This window comes from Oncorhynchus kisutch, unplaced genomic scaffold, assembly GCF_002021735.2.
Source record: "Oncorhynchus kisutch isolate 150728-3 unplaced genomic scaffold, Okis_V2 scaffold2789, whole genome shotgun sequence".
NCBI classification, from domain to species: Eukaryota; Metazoa; Chordata; class Actinopteri; order Salmoniformes; family Salmonidae; genus Oncorhynchus; species Oncorhynchus kisutch.
In genome coordinates, this window is record NW_022264734.1 from 1 (window position 1) to 17,660 (window position 17,660).

At 41.8% G+C, this 17,660-nt stretch overlaps 1 protein-coding gene and 1 long non-coding RNA gene across 4 annotated transcripts; both read left to right on the plus strand.

Annotated features, from left to right (window-relative positions):
- Positions 1-2,415: 2,415 nt before the first annotated feature.
- On the plus strand, positions 2,416-10,489 carry LOC116370829 (uncharacterized). Of its 2 annotated transcripts, XR_004208830.1 has the most exons (4): positions 2,416-4,103; positions 7,308-7,432; positions 7,529-7,629; positions 9,532-10,489. It is a non-coding gene; the product is annotated as an uncharacterized LOC116370829 (long non-coding RNA). The 2 variants fall into 2 exon arrangements; XR_004208829.1 differs by having other exon boundaries at positions 2,438-7,432.
- A 5,262-nt stretch (positions 10,490-15,751) lies between these two features.
- Positions 15,752-17,371, plus strand: LOC109901064 (uncharacterized). 2 transcript variants are annotated; one of them, XM_031819887.1, is made up of 3 exons: positions 15,752-16,150; positions 16,795-16,896; positions 17,039-17,371. In XM_031819887.1, the coding sequence occupies exons 1-3, from the start codon at positions 16,048-16,050 to the stop codon at positions 17,122-17,124; spliced, it is 291 nt and encodes a 96-aa protein (XP_031675747.1). In that variant the 5' UTR covers positions 15,752-16,047; the 3' UTR covers positions 17,125-17,371. The 2 variants fall into 2 exon arrangements, with proteins under 2 accessions (XP_031675747.1, XP_031675746.1); XM_031819886.1 differs by having other exon boundaries at positions 15,755-16,150; positions 17,036-17,360.
- Positions 17,372-17,660: the final 289 nt, after the last annotated feature.

Genomic DNA, 17,660 nt, shown 5'->3' on the forward strand with positions numbered 1-17,660 from the left:
CATACAAGTACAGAATCGAGGATGCGGTGGGGGTTGTTTTGGAATTCAAGAGAGCTGCATTAGCTCTACTGTGGTACAAAACCACAATCTTGATATTCAGAAAGTTGTCAGAGAAAGCCACAGCATCCTGTATACCGAGACCCACGGCCGTTTGGAGCTCTCTAGCCTTTTGCAATGCCGTCAGATCAGTACATCCAGGGTTAAGTAAATGTGCTAGGCCTATTGCAAAACATAGCTTATTACCTGGATTGTGAACATTTGAGGTAGGCCCTTTTATTGCTTATGATTTCTGACAGCATTAGGCTATCAAGCTTCCTCCTCTGACCCCCACCACCCTGGGGTTGCCGTATTATTTGCACTACAAGCTCGAGGGTCCGATCTGCTATGACGGCTAAATTTGACTGAACAAGGCGTTCTAGCAGTGCGATAAATTGTTCAAGATCTGCTTCGCCATTGGGTAAAATAAGAGATACTGTGTTATGCGGCTATCTCCACAAATTTCCAACTGTATGACATCACGTGGTTTGCAAAATCTCTTGCCCTGTCCAACAGATCGTTCAGTGTCCAATATCATTACGTAAAACACAGCATAGTAAACGTTCTGATTCACCCATAGGAAATAGAAAATAACTGTCGATTCTCGGTATTGTTAAATTTATTTCGGTACACAACCCGGACATTTCTATCAATATCATCTCCCTCCTGATTTATTAGACAATTTTCCAATTACCCAAAACATTGTGTTACGTTTCAGACTCTACGGACATGGGCTTTAACGCGTTGGGATGTCGCTGTTGGTGTAGGGGGTGCCGAAATGTCCGGCTCTCTTTCATCCGGATTATTAATTGGTTATGAGGGCTTCAGGACTCTGTGATTACACAGGTTTTCATGGGCGTCCCTGCTCTCTGTTCATACGATTAATCATTTCTTGGAGTTCGGCTGGAATCTGTGATAATATGCTTTCATCTATCGGTATTATTGTCTGTTACCCCCCGCCTCGTTCATACGATTAATAATTTCTAGGAGTTCTGGCGGTATCTTTGCTAAGAGGCTTTCAACTGTTTCAACTTGTTCCTGTGGTTCTGACATTTGGATAATTAAGGATGTGCGTTTTGGGGTATTTCTGGAATGATTCGTGTTACAAATATGATTTTAGCGCTGTATTGCGTTTTTTAATCGGTTTGCTGTTTAACATGCGTGGAATTGTTCTATGCCAGAATAACAGATAGTCTCGGTACTGTCTCTCAAGTAAAACCCCCAATCGTTTGTGTAACAAAACCTTCCTCGATTTCAAAGCCCTGGAAAAGACTGTGAAAACCTTGCTTGTTCTATTTCAGATCCGGATGTTGACGCCATAGAATTGTCGGGGTCAAGAAGGTTGGCCGCATCACAGAATAACCGGTCGTCAACCTCTGAAATGTCATTAAAACAGGGATATCCCCCGCTTTGGTGTTTCATTGGGAATGTTCGGTGCGCCGGAATCCCCCAGCTCTAGATGTATGTGTCCTTCTGTGCCGTTTTTCGCCGGGGAGGAGTCTGAAAGAAAATAATACACACAAAATAGTTTATTAAATATAAAACTATGTTAGATACATAAAATGTCAAATATATTTCAGATATAATACTATATATTAACAATACATAGTTAAAATACCTAGGCTTTTTTAGCGCTGGCTGTTCTGCCGAATCGCAGAAACCGGGGGGGGGCGTGACTTTTTTCATCTAGTGTTCCCAATTCTGCAGGGCCGGTCTCGTGGGAGTCTGAAAAAACATTATTTGTCCTTGTTTTAACATATTCAAGCCTAAAAATGTATAAATAATAAAACTATGTATAACTAATAATATATATATATATATATATAATGACTTCATATCGTGTCGATGGAGCGCCGAATCGTGAAGCCTCAAGTTCCCGGCACAGTAGTACCTTTCTGGAGGTGTTGATTCAGAGCAATCTACAAGAGCCCTCGTTATGCGTTGCTTGTTGGGGCCTGGAATGTGTAGCGAGTGGGTGGAGGTTCCCGGGGGAGTTGTCGGAACGTTTAAATTCTCTGTTCTCGGTGTGCTGGAAAAAACATTTGTGCAGACTTGCATCCAAGTCACCCGTTGTCAGTTGTCCCAACGAAGTCGTTCAGGGTCCATAACGATGCCTTTATCCTTCTTGGCTGTATGTCGGCTGTAAATACAAAAATAGCTTTTAATATAGGGTGCACACTATTTGTTTTTTAATTTCTAAATATTCTTGGATATGTGATTATTTGGACTTACGTCGAAAATAGGTTGATGGCTATTGGCTGCCGGGGGTTTGAGTCTGCGAATCACCATCTAACTCGTTCTGTTCCAGATCAGTTAAACCTCGTAAATGATGGGGACCCTAACAAACATTAGATAATATTAACAGTTATACAAAATATATACACTTTAACTTATATGTGCATTTAGCATGAAATACACACATAAAAAAAATAGTTGTCCACCCCCGTTTAAAACACAAATAACTCGTGTTTAATATTACAATAATATCCAGACAATTTAGCGAGTCCAGATCTTAAAGCTGCGTAAATGATGGGGACCCTACAAACGTTAGAGAATATTAACAGTTATACGATATACATTAAAACGCTAATATTATCTAACAGTTATACGAAATATATACACTTTAACTTATATGTGCATTTAGCATGAAATACATACCTAAAAGAAATCGTTGTCCACCCCCGTTTAAAACACAAATAACTCGTGTTTAATATTACAATAATATCACAATAATATTCAAACAAATCTTAAAATATATTTTTCACTTACTCACCTCCAGAAATATCCATGAGGAGGGCTTCACAGACTATCCTTTGTTATCTGTCCTGGTACTGCTGCCAGGTGTTTGGAGTTAGGGTAAGGCCGTTAGTACAAAAAACGTAGAATAGCATCTGTTTCAACGGCTCTTCCGAAGTCGTTCAGAGTGCACACTTTTTGTTTTTTAATATCTAAATATTAGTGGGTATGTGGTTATTTTGACTTACACCGACAATTGTGTGATGGTGAAGGGCTACGTAAAGGACAGGGCGCAGTTTGCTTCTGAGAATCCCTGTCTAACAGTCGCTTACCAATCACCAGTCCAGTAGCCTTCAGAAAAATCCATTAGGAGGGATTCACAGACTCTTTTTTTTAATCGGTCCTGGCAGCTAAATATTCGGGGCTGTTGGCCTGTGGGTTTGCACTAAAGCTGTGCTAACATGGTGTTAAAGTATATGCTCCACTAGACTCGCTCTGCGTTCGTGTCCCTAACTAGAGAATGTACGGAATGAGTTTACAGGGCCGTGGTGGCATTTTCTCGGGAGATGTCATGTTTGCAACAGCCTGTATATTTGGTTTAGAGAACAAAGGCAGTGAATTCAAACAACAGGAGGGGATGTCGAGACATTTTGTCTACAACCGATCCCCTACAGAGATAAAGTGCAGATGCCTCAAGGCAAGGTTTTAATTCAACATTTTTACCCCCACACACACTCCTACTGGTCCGTCACACGCACACTCAAGCACGCACCCTGATTTTCCGTGTCTTTTTTTTCTTCACGACAGACCGGGGTGATGATGTAAAATACATTTCCCTATCATTAAAGGGTGAGATACAGTTTTAAATTCCTTTTAACTTTTTTAAGACATGTTAGAATTAATTACCAAATTTGACTAATATTTAAACATGCATCACGAGTGTTTTATGTAAAAACATTGGAGGCCTACAGTTGTACATCATTACAAACTTTAATAACCAGTAATGTTTCTAACATAACATTGTAGGAAAGACTACAAATAATACATTATTTTTTATAAGACCAGGGCGTGAGAGAAAAGACAGTTTCTCCTTTCGTTAAAGGGTGAGAAACATTTTTAAAACCAATGACTTAATTCAAAATATTTAGTACATACATTTTAACACACGTTATAATTCAACATGTTTACTATTTGTTACAGATAAAGGGGCTGGTTAGCCCTGACCATTATCCGTTTCCAATTCACCATTGCAAAGACGCTTGCCCGCTCCATCGAAGCTCCGGACGTTTTCACTCCAGAGAAAGATCCTCCTTCTGGTTTGTGAGTCCTGGGTATGTCTCAACGATAACCTCGGCCATCGCCGTAATTGTTCACGATTTTGGAAAAGACTGTCCAGCTTATTCATCAGTGTTCTGAAAATATGATCATCGCCCCATTTAAAACTGAACACTGGCATAAAAAAGTTGACCTCCTTGCATGCTTTGGAAAATACATGTGAACTGACAGATTTCAAGCATGTTCACATGCTAAAATTGTCACTTTGGAGTCAGGGGTATACGCCATTGAAGCAATTCCTAGGGCCATCAGATCACTTCGTCCACAGACCAGTTCTTCCAACGCATATCTGGGTAAACTTGAAGCGCTCAGGGCCTGTTCAATTTAACACAGCGTGAGTCTTATCTTAAGCCATTCTCTCATCCTTAGCGCTGGAGAAAAACTCCCGGGTTCTGCCCGATAAAGGGGTTTGGGACCGCTGTCTGTGAATATCTTAACCGTAGATTCCTCAGGTTGGAATATGTAAGACATATGTCCCTCACTCGTACCCAAAACTCCTTTAAAACATTCTGGGGCTTCACACAAAACATCCTCCAGGCTTTTGTCATTGGGTTCATGACATGAGCCGCATAGCACCCCGAGAATTGGCCTAGGAGACATATTTTTATGTTTAACATTCTGGGCTTTATTTTAAAAATCTTGTTTACTGTTCTGGGGTCACATGCCTTGTTCTGGACTTTTATTTATAATGTGTCTGCCACAGCCAATAACCCAGACATTCCTGCTTAATAGATAGCAACCATAAGGGCAATAAAACTGGGGGTGTGGGGCCATACTCTTTCAAAAGTTAAAACACAGAACCCCCCCAGTTCAACCAGGTCCCTAGACATCAATCAGCATGACAACTTCAAAAGAATAGATGCAATATAGATATAAAATAACACACCCTCTAACACGCGACAACAGGAACAGGATGTCCTGGCCGGAGGCCCATATTTGCACATGTGCACGTCATCTGGACACAGGGCCATAAATCAAAATGTTGACCCGTGCCGTCTACTTTATTCTCTTATTCTCTCTATCCTCCACAAACACAGTAACAGACAGAGTCACAATCACACAGGTATCCATAACATCAATGTGTTAGTCTTACAGTCAATACGTCACAAACTCATTGCTATAACACAATGTGAACGAATAGCAGAACTTCCAGTAATTTGAAATAAATAAGCAATACATTAGTAGTAATCTGTCATCATGTCTGTAGGATTATGAATCAGAGACTTCTATTACAGTAATGTTGAAGGGTTCTGGGTAGTATAAGTAATGTTGAAGGGCCCTGGGTAGTATAAGTAATGTTGAAGGGCTCTGGGTAGTATAAGTAATGTTGAAGGGCTCTGGTAGTATAAGTAATGTTGAAGGGCTCTGGGTAGTATAAGTAATGTTGAAGTGCTCTGGGTAGTATAAGTAATGTTGAAGGGCTCTGGGTAGTACAAGTAAGGTTGAAGGGCTCTGGGTAGTGTAAGTCATGTTGAAGGGGTCTGGGTAGTACAAGTAAGGTTGACGGGCTCTGGGTAGTATAAGTAATGTTGAAGTGCTCTGGGTAGTGTGAGTAATGTTGAAGGGCTCTGGGTAGAACAGGTAAGGTTGAAGGGCTATGGGTAGTGTAAGTAATGTTGAAGGGCTCTGGGTAGTACAAGTAAGGTTGAAGGGCTCTGGGTAGTACAAGTAAGGTTGAAGGGCTCTGGGTAGTATATGTAATGTTGAAGTGCTCTGGGTAGTATAAGTAATGTTGAAGGGCTCTGGGTAGTATTAGTAAGGTTGAAGGGCTCTGGGTAGTATAAGTAATGTTGAAGGGTTATGGGTAGTATATGTAATGTTGAAGGACTCTGGGTAGTAAAGGTAATGTTGAAGGGCTCTGGGTAGTATAAGTAATGTTGAAGGGCTCTGGGTAGTATAAGTAATGTTGAAGGGCTCTGGGTAGTAAAGGTAATGTTGAAGGGCTCTGGGTAATATAAGTAATGTTGAAGGGCTCTGGGTAGTATAAGTAATGTTGAAGGGCTCTGGGTAGTATAAGTAATGTTGAAGGGCTCTTGCTAGTATAAGTAATGTTGAAGGGCTCTGGGTAGTATAAGTAATGTTGAAGGGCTCTGGGTAGTATAAGTAATGTTGACGGGCTCTGGGTAGTATCAGTAATGTTGACGGGCTCTGGGTAGTATAAGTAATGTTGAAGGGCTCTGGGTAGTATACGTAATGTTGAAGGGCTCTGGGTATTATTACTTAGCCAGCTAGAAGGATGAAGTAAGACGGTAACGTTAAAAGGAGCCCACCTCAACAGGAGCAACAAATAGGCTACTAAGCTCTCATAATAACTTTGCTTTACAAAGATTAGGCTACTGAGACAGACAGTGATGTGGCACTCAGTGGTGAGGCTGATGGAGGCTGCAATGCATGCAGGAGGAAGCAGAGGAAACAGAGAGAGAGAGGAAGCAAGGTGGAGAGAGGTTAATACAGTGGTTCCTAAACTTAGGGTTGGGGTCCCATGTGGGGTCCCCAGACTAAATCTGTATCAAAGAAGTTAGGAACTAAAAGAAAAGAAGATGTGTTTAAATATGAACATATTCACATGGCCTATCTTCCCTGTAGGCCTACATTTAAATGCACTCAAAATGCTAACAATGCAGGTGTAAAATAGTTACATTTCCTTTATATCACTGGTTGTTCTTCTTATCTCGATCACCACAGAGTTTATAGTTTACTTATTACACATATTTTTTTAACCACAACATCACTGATATTAATACAGAATCCTTAGTAATATTCAAATCATTCAAGTGAATGAGACAACATGATCATCTGTGTGCTCCATTGATATCTGTTTGTGCGGAGCTTGATTAGTAATGCCTAGTAATACAAATGTGAACGCAATGTCATTTGAGAAAAGCCATATCTATGTAAAGAGATGATGAATTACACATTTCAATACTACAACTGACTGAACAGTCACTGACGCTACTTCTCAGTGTAACTCATTTCTCATATTTCTCCCCTTTCCGGGGTATAACATGAATGTTGTATAGCTATTAGGCTGTGTGTTTGTAGATCAACTGAGGTGAAAGAACCTACAGCAGCCAAGGTGAGAAAGGCTGGGGTAACTTTTGCTTGTTTTTGCTGTTCTCCAAAAACCATTGAAAAGTTGTTTTTATTATATTGAAATTCAATGAGATGCCAATGAATGTTTTAACTAACCTGTTCTGAAGGCTGGAACAAGTTTGAATCCTGTTGGTACTTCGTCTCTTCTGAGAGAAAAACCTGGAGTGAGAGCAGACAGGACTGTGTGGAGAGAGGAGCTGACCTGGTGATTGTAAACAGCAGAGAGAAACAGGTGAGAGAGTGGGGGGAGATAGATAAATACATAGAGAGAGAGAGACATGATAAACAAATCTTTTGATTGGTGTTCATTTATCTTTCTCAACAACAGAGATTTCTATTTGCCCTTAACAAGAGAGCCTGGATCGGTCTGACTGACAGAGAGACTGAGGGGTCCTGGAAATGGGTTGACGGCACACCACTGATAACAAGGTGAGAGATTTGACCATCCAGTTGTGATATGGAGACATTGAAAACAAATGGTATTGCTTCAGATCATCTTCATAAAAACACATTTTTCCCTTCATAGATGTCATTCAATGAGCTCTATAGATGAATCATAGAAACCAAGCATTATCTTCTTAAAGAAGGAAAAAAAGGAATTTTTTTGACACTATATATGCACTGCTCAAAAAAATAATAAAGGGAACACTTAAACAACACAATGTAACTCAAGTCAATCACACTTCTGTGAAATCAAACTGTCCACTTAGGAAGCAACACTGATTGACAATACATTTCACATGCTGTTGTGCAAATGGAATAGACAACAGGTGGAAATTATAGGCAATTAGCAAAACACCCCCAATAAAGGAGTGGTTCTGCAGGTGGTGACCACAGACCACTTCTCAGTTCCTATGCTTCCTGGCTGATGTTTTGGTCACTTTTGAATGCTTTCACTCTAGTGGTAGCATGAGATGGAGTCTACAACCCACACAAGTTGTTCAGGTAGTCCAGCTCATCCAGGATGGCACATCAATGCGAGCTGTGGCAAGAAGGTTTGCTGTGTCTGTCAGCGTAGTGTCCAGAGCATGGAGGCGCTACCAGGAGACAGGCCAGTACATCAGGAGATAAGGAGGAGAACGTAGGAGGGCAACAACCCAGCAGCAGGACCGCTACCTCTGCCTTTGTGCAAGGAGGAGCAGGAGGAGCACTGCCAGAGTCCTGCAAAATGACCTCCAGCAGGCCACAAATGTGCATGTGTCTGCTCAAACGGTCAGAAACAGACTCCATGAGGGTGGTATGAGGGCCCGACGTCCACAGGTGGGCGTTGTGCTTACAGCCCAACACCGTGCAGGACGTTTGGCATTTGCCAGAGAACACCAAGATTGGCAAATTCGCCACTGGCGGCCTGTGCTCTTCACAGATGAAAGCAGGTTCACACTGAGCACATGTGACAGACGTGACAGAGTCTGGAGACGCCGTGGAGAACATTCTGCTGGCAACATCCTCCAGCATGACCGGTTTGGCGGTGGGTCAGTTATGGTGTGGGGTGGCATTTCTTTGGGGGGGCGCACAGCCCTCTATGTGCTCGCCAGAGGTAGCCTGACTGCCATTAGGTACCGAGATGAGATCCCCAGACCCCTTGTGAGAACATATGCTGGTGCGGTTGGCCCTGGGTTCCTCCTAATGCAAGACAATGCTAGACCTCATGTGGCTGGAGTGTGTCAGCAGTTCCTGCAAGAGGAAGGCATTGATGCTATGGACTGGCCCGCCCGTTCCCCAGACCTGAATCCAATTGAGCACATCTGGGACATCATGTCTCACTCCATCCACCAACGCCACGTTGCACCACAGACTGTCCAGGAGTTGGCGGATGCTTTAGTCCAGGTCTGGGAGGAGAGCCCTCAGGAGACCATCCGCCACCTCATCAGGACCATGCCCAGGCATTGTAGGGAGGTCATACTGGCACACGGAGGCCACACACACTACTGAGCCTCATTTTGACTTGTTTTAAGAACATTACATCAAAGTTGGATCAGCCTGTAGTATGGTTTTCCACTTTAATTTTGAGTGTGACTCCAAATCCAGACCTCCATGGGTTGATACATTTGATTTCCATTTATAATTTTTGTGTGATTTTGTTGTCAGCACATTCAACTATGTAAAGAAAAAAGTATTTAATAAGAATATTTCATTCATTCAGATCTAAGATGTGTTATTTTAGTGTTCCCTTTATTTTTTTGAGCAGTGTATGTTTTTTACTTTTTGTTGGTGGCCCACATCTGACAGCGTGTGGCTTTAAAGCTGAAGAAACACAGGCATTATGTATTTTATTTAGGATGATGTTTTACTGACAGTGTGACTGTCTGGTTCTCTGTGTTGTTAACATAGTTACTGGACATTCAAGCAGCCTGATAATGGACGAAGTGTTTCAACCTTTCCGGCGGAGGACTGTGTTGAATTACACAATATACAAGACCAGCCTGAAAAGACATGGAATGATTTAAATTGTGCAGAAAAACATATCTGTATTTGTGAGTTGTGTAACAAACAATAACCTCCTGTAACAACCCATCCACCATCTCCCCTTTCATTCTGTCTCCATCCCTACTCGTTTGTTTGTTTCGTTCTGAACATATGAATCAAATTACCATTTACTTCCTGGGATGCATTAGTAGCTTCCTGTCTTCAGTAGTTACATGATGGACACATCAGACACAGACAATGATTGAGACACAACAACACTAAAAGTAAACAGCTGCATTAGAACAGATAGAAGGGACCAGTATGAGGTTGTAAAGTCAGTACAGTCGACTGCTGATAGGTGCACATCAGATAAGTGCAAGACCTGGGTTCAAATACAACTTGAAATCTTTCAAAACCTTTGAGTGTTTGCTTTAGCCTGCCTTCAGAGCCAGGTGGGTACTGGGGCTTTTCTGTTGCAACAGAAGTATTTTACATAGTTCATACAGAGAGTCATTCTGGCAGTTCTCCTTAGACACTGGATCCAGTGGGGTGAATTCATGATTTTTCTCTGTGCTCATTTCTATAATGTTGATGCCTTGATTTATTGGGTCTCGTCGTCTCCGGATTCACAGACACCCAAATATACCCTATGTATATTTTGAAATGGCCTATTGATTAACGAAACAATTATTTTGTGCTATATTTTGCCATTTTCCCTGGAACAAGTTATTATACATTGTGTCTCAATGGGCCACTAGGCTATAAATAGGATCTATGTGCAATGGTCAGGTCACTCTAATGAAGATGTCAGCTTGACGTTGAAATGTCAGTCACCTGTTCGCATCCTGTACAATGCAAGCAATAAGAAATCAATCTGTCTTTATTTGTTGACTGTTCCAACTCCTTTTACCTCAAATTAGTCCTTTTGGAAGTGTTCCTTGGCAAGCCATTCTCATATAGTATTTCATCCCAGGTCTGGTAAGTCTACACTACCACTATGTTTAAAGGAAAAGAACATGTCCCAACCTCAACCACCATGTTACTTTATCTTCCTCTTTTAACATTTCCCTTTCTTCTGGGGACAACATATCAAAAACGTCTCAGAAATGGACACAAATCAGACAGGGGCAGTGATAGATTCAGAACCTGAGTAGACATTGCTGTATAGTATATAGTCAGAAAACACAATGCATTGTTGGAAATGTCTGAGGCCATTCATGACAAGCCAGATGTAACCAAGAAGGTCAAGTTTGACAGAAGTGGAGATGATTGTGGACATCTACGGCAGTGCAGACACCGAGGGACCATGAGACCAGCACCAAGACAAAGAGGTAGAAGACACTTCTCCAAAGAACGGACCGGGAACTCAACCTAATACACACTGTCACGTTCGTCATAAAGAGGAGACCAAAGCGCAGCGTGATGAGAATACATGTTATATATTTTAATAAAGACTGACACTAAACAAACTACAAAACGAACATGAAGCAATACTATAAATGTCCATTCACAGGCAACTAGACAGACAACCCACGAAATACCCAAAGAAGATGGCTGCCTAAATATGGTTCCCAATTAGAGACGATACACACCTGCCTCTAATTGAAAACCAATCTAGGCAACCATAGACATAAACACCTAGATAGTCAACAACCCCAAAAACCTACAAAACCCCTAGACAGTACAAAAAAACACATACATCACCCATGTCACACCCTGACCTGACCAAAACAATAAAGAAAACAAAGAATACTCAGGTCAGGGAGTGACACAGACAGTCTTGCTCTCTCTCACACACACACACACACAACGCAAAGAACAACTATAAACACATTTTATAACACAGGGAAGAGACCCTTCAAAAGTCTTGATGTGTTGTCCGAATGACTGGGATCATAGGCCTGTCTGTCCACTGTTGGTAAATGTTAGAATTCCTACACATTACCGGCCATTCTGTTGTTCTCTGATTTAGTTATTGCAGATAACGGGTCTCTCAGAGCTTCTTAGTTTATAATACCAACTCACTGTCACGGCTGTCGTCAGAATGAGACCAAGGTGCAGCGTGGTGAGCATACTGTCACAGGGCGGCTCATAGCCTGTGGCAAAAATGAGAGGACATGAACAACAAGTTTTGGCCAATCAAAAAGGCTCTTTATTGTAAACCAAAACTATTAACTTTAAACAAAGAAAAAGGAATGATGTGTGAAAGGATCATAATGTAAGGTGTCTGTAAAGTGCAGGGATGCGTGAATCTGTGTGTGTGAATGACTGAGTGAAAACTATGCAAAACTACAAAGGAACAAACAAAACAGGATCATACCTGGAGGAGCAGAGGGAGAGAAGAGTGATTAGTGAAGCCGTTTAAATACCCTGAGCCCAGGTGACTCCAATCACTAACGACCCTCCTCTGCCTGCAGGAGGAACCGCCCCTGCACTGCAGAGGGACTGTGACAATACATTTTTTTTATCGCCAACAAAACAAAGAAATACCAAACCAACTGCGCAGCTTATAAGGACCATAGTGCCCCTAACAAAGAACTTCCCACAATCACAACAGGGGGAAAAAAGGCTGCCTAAGTATGATTCCCAATCAGAGACAATGTTAGACAGCTGTCCCTGATTGAGAACCATACCCGGCCAAACACAAAGAAATAGAACACATAGAAATCAGAACATAGAATGCCAACCTAAATCACACCCTGACCAAGCCAAAATAGAGACATAAAAAGGCTCTCTAAGGTCAGGGCGTGACACTCACCAGCATAAAGAGTATTTTTAGTTTTTAAGACCAAATCACCTTCAGAAAGAGCCTTCTTAGTTTTAAGACAAACTCATCTGCAGAAAGAGTCTTCTTAGTTTACAAGACCAACTCACCTGCAGAAAGAGACCAAATACAGACCAGTTACAAAACCCTGACTGAAGACAGAGACCAGTTTTAGAAAGAGACAGACCAGTTACAGACAAGCTCCAACACTCTGAATGAAGAGAGAGACCAGCTACAGATCAGTCACTAGTTACAACACTGAGGAGAAAGAAAAGCGACAGTGGGAGAGAAGTGGACCTTGGACCTTGAACCTTCTTTTTAAATATTTTCTATGGTATTGTTAACAAACACACCCGCATAAAGAAAATGAGAATTAAAAACAGGTTCATCCACAGGATCGACCTTGATCGTGCGGAGTTACGACACCTCAAGAATTGCATTTGACGAAAGGCTTGGCACACACATACTCAAGCTGACTGGCTCTCGTTCAAGCAAATGAGAAATAAGTGCACTCAGGCTATCCGTTAGTTACTTTAAGGAGCAGTTCTCTCTCTGTGGGTCTAAGCCCAAGAAGTTCTGGGAAACAGTTAAAGAAGTAGCGAATAAACCCGCCTCCTCACAGCTGCCCATGTCCCTTAATGTTGATGATGTGGATGTTACTGACAAGAAGAACATGGCTGAGCTGTTTAATCACCACTTCATTAAGTCAGGATTCCTATTTGACTCAGCCATACCTCCTTGTCCGTCCAACATTTGCTGATCTACCACCCCTTCTAATGCGACTATCCACGATAGTTCTCCCTATTTTTCCACTGCCCAGGTACAAAGTTTCTCCCTGCAGGCAGTCACCGAGTCCAAGGCACTTTTTAAACTTCACCCCCAAAAAACATCTGGGTCAGATGGTTTAGACCCTTTCTTCTTTAAGGTTGCTGCCCCTATCGTCACCAAGCCTTTATCCAGGTTTTTTAACCTCTCTCCTCTCCGGGGAGGTTCCCATTGCTTGGAAGGCAGCCGCGGAACATCCTTTATTTAAAGAAGAGATAAAACTGATCCTAACTGTCCTCAATTATGTCACCATTCCCCTTGATTTTAAACAATATTGTGCTCCTATTTATATTGACTTGGCCAAAGCTTTTGATTCGGTAGACCATTCCATTCTTGTCGGCCGGCTAAGGAGTATCGGTGTCTCTGAGGGGTCTTTGGCCTGGTTTGCTAACTACTCCTCTCAAAGAGTGCAGTGTTTAAAGTTAGAACATTTGCTGTCTCAGCCACAGCCTGTCATCAAGGAGTAACCCAAGGCTCAATCCTAGGCCCCACGTTCTTCTCAATTTACATCAACAACAATGGTTCAGGCAGTAGGAAGCTTTCTCATTCATTTATATGCAGTCTTATACCCAGCTGGCCCCTAACCCGGATTTTGTGCAACAAAGCTTTCTTAGTGTCCAACAGGCATTTTCTACCCTAAACCTTTTTCTGAACAACTCAAAAACAAAGGTCATGTGGTTTGGTAAGAGGAATGTCCCTCGTCCCACAGGTGTTATAACTACCTCTGAGGGTTTCGAGCTTGAGGTAGTCACCTCATACAAGTACTTGGGAGTATTGCTAGACGGTGCACTGTCCTTCTCTGAGCACATATCAAAGCTGCAGGCTAAAGTTAAATCTAGACTTGGTTTACTCAATCGAAATTGCTCCTCTTTCACCCCAGCTGCCAAACTAACCCTGATTCAGATGACCATCCTACCCATGCTAGATTACGGAGACATAATTTATAGATCGGCAGGTAAGGGTGCTCTCGAGCGGCTAGACGTTCTTTACCATTCAGCCATCAAATTTGCAACCAATGCTCCTTATAGGACACATCACTGCACTCTATACTCCTCTGTAAACTGGTCATCCCTGTATACCCGTCGCAAGACCCACTGGTTGATGCTTATTTATAAAACCCTCTTAGGCCTAACTCCCCCTATCTGAGATATCTACTGCAGCCCTCATCCTCCTTACACAACATCTGTTCTGCCAGTCACATTCTGTTACATTCCCCAAAGCACACACATCCCTGGATCGCTCCTCTTTTCAGTTCAATGCAGAAACCACTCAAACTGGACAGTTTTATCTTCATCTCTTCATTCAAAGACTCAACCATGGACACTCTTACTGACAGTTGTTGCTGATTTGTGTGATGTATTGTTGTCTCTACCTTCTTGACCTTTGTGCTGTTGATGTGCCCAATAATGTCTGTACTATATTTTGTGCTGCTACCACGTCGTGTTGCAACCATGGTGTTGTTATGTTGTGTTGCTACCATGCTGTGTTGTCATGTGTTGCTGCCTTGCTATGTTATTGTCTTAGGTGTCTCTTTAGGTTGTGTTGTGTCTCTCTTATTGTGATGTGTGTTTTGTCCTATATTTATATTGTAGTTATTTTATTACGAGGCCCACGTCCCCGCACGAGGCATTTGCCTTTTGGAAGGCAGTCATTGCAAATTTGATTTTGTTCTTAGCTGACTTTCCTAGTTAAATAAAGGTTAAATAAAATACATCCAAATATATTAAGAAGTGATCTTAATTGAAAGTTCTCAAATCTGTTTACCTAATACATGGTCATGAGATCAACAATTGGAACATGACAACTGCCATGATTTTGAAAGAACTAATGTAAGATCTGGTGATGGATGGGAGCAAAATGTTCCCTACTGAAATCTCCATTATGCTATTGTTAAGTGGAAATAAAATATGTGAAAAATAAACGTGAACCTTGTGTCTGAAAACCACATCTATTGTTTCTCCCAGTTAGCTGTAGAGGAAGAAGACATGTCAAGTGAATCACGGAGAGAGAGAGAAAACAAAAAACATTGTGATGTGAAGATTCAGAGGAAAGCATACTGTACTCTGTAAAATACACGTCAGAATAGTTTTTATTAGAAACATGTACGTTTCCAGCATAGACCTATGTTTAGTAAAACGTTTGTAGATCTTTTCATGTCCAATTATTAGCATACGTTTATCTCTTTAATAATAATAATCACAAAGGCACAGATGAATAAATAAAGGTACAATGTCATTTAACAAGGTTTACCAGCTTTCTGATTGAATGTGATTAGATAGTTAAAACAGTGTCTCCTCCAGGTTGACACATCAGAGGGCAGAACTGTACAGACAGGACACACACACACATACTGTACAAGACGCATGCAGACACACGCAGGCCACACGCACACACAACACACAACACACAAGTGAAGTTCCCTTTAAATCCTCTGATGAAGACATTTTCCACAGAAACAACAGCGTTGTTACAAAATAAATGCCCCTAAATCGTCATCAGTGCGATAAAGAGTTTGAGCCATAATGTGCCCTCCGTTTGAAGGCTGCGGAAACAACCAACATTTCTCACAAAGTGATTGGCTGAAAGGTTGCACTTGTCACTATGTGTTGTCCTGCAGCTCTTATGTTCTATCACTCGGTTAGATGATCCTGTCAGGTCTATGTTCCTGCTTGAAGGTGGTTGGATACTCAACATTATATCAACTGCAGTGGACCAGAGACAGTGCTCAGAGAGGTACCAGGTGAAGTCACACATCAGAGCTACTAACCAACTACTTGTCAGTACAGTTGGAATCATACAGTAGATATTACCATTACAAGTCAGTTAGAAAGGTTATCAAACAGTTAGTTAAGATGGATGACTACGTCAACAAAGAGGTTGTTGAAATTGACAAGGTTATTGAAGAAAACCAGAATGGAGCAATGAGGAGAGTGACAACTGAGACACATCCCTCAGGTAAGAACACAGAAAACTCTCACACACACACACACACAGAGAAGCTTTGGGGCCCCTCTCACCCCACAGAGAGTAAATGAACATGTCATAAGCCTTGAATATAGTTTTTTTATTACAGGAAATTAGCTTTAAAACTGTTACAATTCTCTCAGCTTCATGGCAAAATGTGTAGAAGAGCAGGAAATGTGCTCTAGACCAGCAACATTTTCTCTCTTCCCCATGGCAAAAAAAGACACCCCTCTCAGGTTGGGTGTGTGGGGCCTTGCTCAGACCTGCTCTACACCACTGACTCACGGACACGCACATACACACACACACAACGACCAAGATGTACAAACACATGACTCAAAAACAGAAAAGTCCCAGTGGAAAAGTAATTATTTTACCCCACATTTAAATATGCAAAGGCATGTATGTTTTCAGTGTATTCAGAGGTTCCGACATGTCATTCTGATACAGTCAATTCCTGAGGACCCCAGGGAAGAGTATCTGCTGCTATCGCAACAGCTAAAGGGGATCCTAATAAAATACATAAAATACCACAAGACAGCTGTGAGAAACGATCATCCTCTTGTAGCTGATCATGTTGAAACTGCACTCTGCTGTGTGTCCGTGTGTTTTCACACCAGTGTGTATCTCCCCAGGACCTGACGGTTCAGGGATAAGACTCTACGGGATGGTTGCTGTAAGCTTTGGGATGCTGTGTGTTCTACAAGTCGCTCTCAACATCTCCCATCGACTAGAATGTGAGTGGATTATTGTTAAATCATCATGTTATATCAGACTTTGACAACAAGATCCAAAATTCAGATGAATTTTGTTCTGTTTAACTAAGTTCCTCCTATGTTAGGCAAACCACATCCAATATATTCTGTCCTCTTTTAGCAGACTGTCTGACTGAAGAGAGAGACCAGCAACAGAGGGAGAAAGATGATTTTATGGAAAAGTTCTCTAATCCGGGTGAGTTTATCTAATACATGATCATAATATTAATTGTACATGTTCAATATGCACAGGGCCGTAGCAACATGAGGACATTGAGGTGCTGACCTCAGTAACTGTTTCTAATGAGAAACTTGAATCAAATAGATTCTTAATTTGACTGAGTTCTAATCGCTCCTCTTTGTAAATGAGTGGAATCAAGAAAAGTGGCTTGTTTGTTCAGTTTGCCAGTCAACCCGCTTCGCGTTCCTAGGAAACTATGCAGTATTTAGTTTTTTTACGTGTTATTTCTTACATTAGTACCCCAGGCCATCTTAGGTTTCATGACATACAGTCGAGAAGAACTACTGAACATAAGAGCAGCGTCAACTCACCATCAGTACGACCAAGAATATGACTTTCGCGAAGCGGATCCTGTGTTCTTCCTTTTACCTAGGACAACAGAATGGATCTCAGCAGGCGACCCAAAAAAACGACTTCGTAAAAGGGGTAAACGGAGCGGTCTTCTGGTCAGACTCCGGAGACGGGCACATCGGGCACCACTCCCTCGCATTCTTCTCGCCAATGT

Coding starts and splice junctions, on each gene's coding strand:
- LOC109901064 (XM_031819886.1), top strand. CDS start 16,048: ATGGATGACTACGTCAACAAAGAGGTTGTTGAAATTGACAAGGTTATT. Junction 16,151..16,794: donor AACTGAGACACATCCCTCAG/GTAAGAACACAG, acceptor GTATCTCCCCAG/GACCTGACGGTTCAGGGATA. Junction 16,897..17,035: donor CATCTCCCATCGACTAGAAT/GTGAGTGGATTA, acceptor GTCCTCTTTTAG/CAGACTGTCTGACTGAAGAG.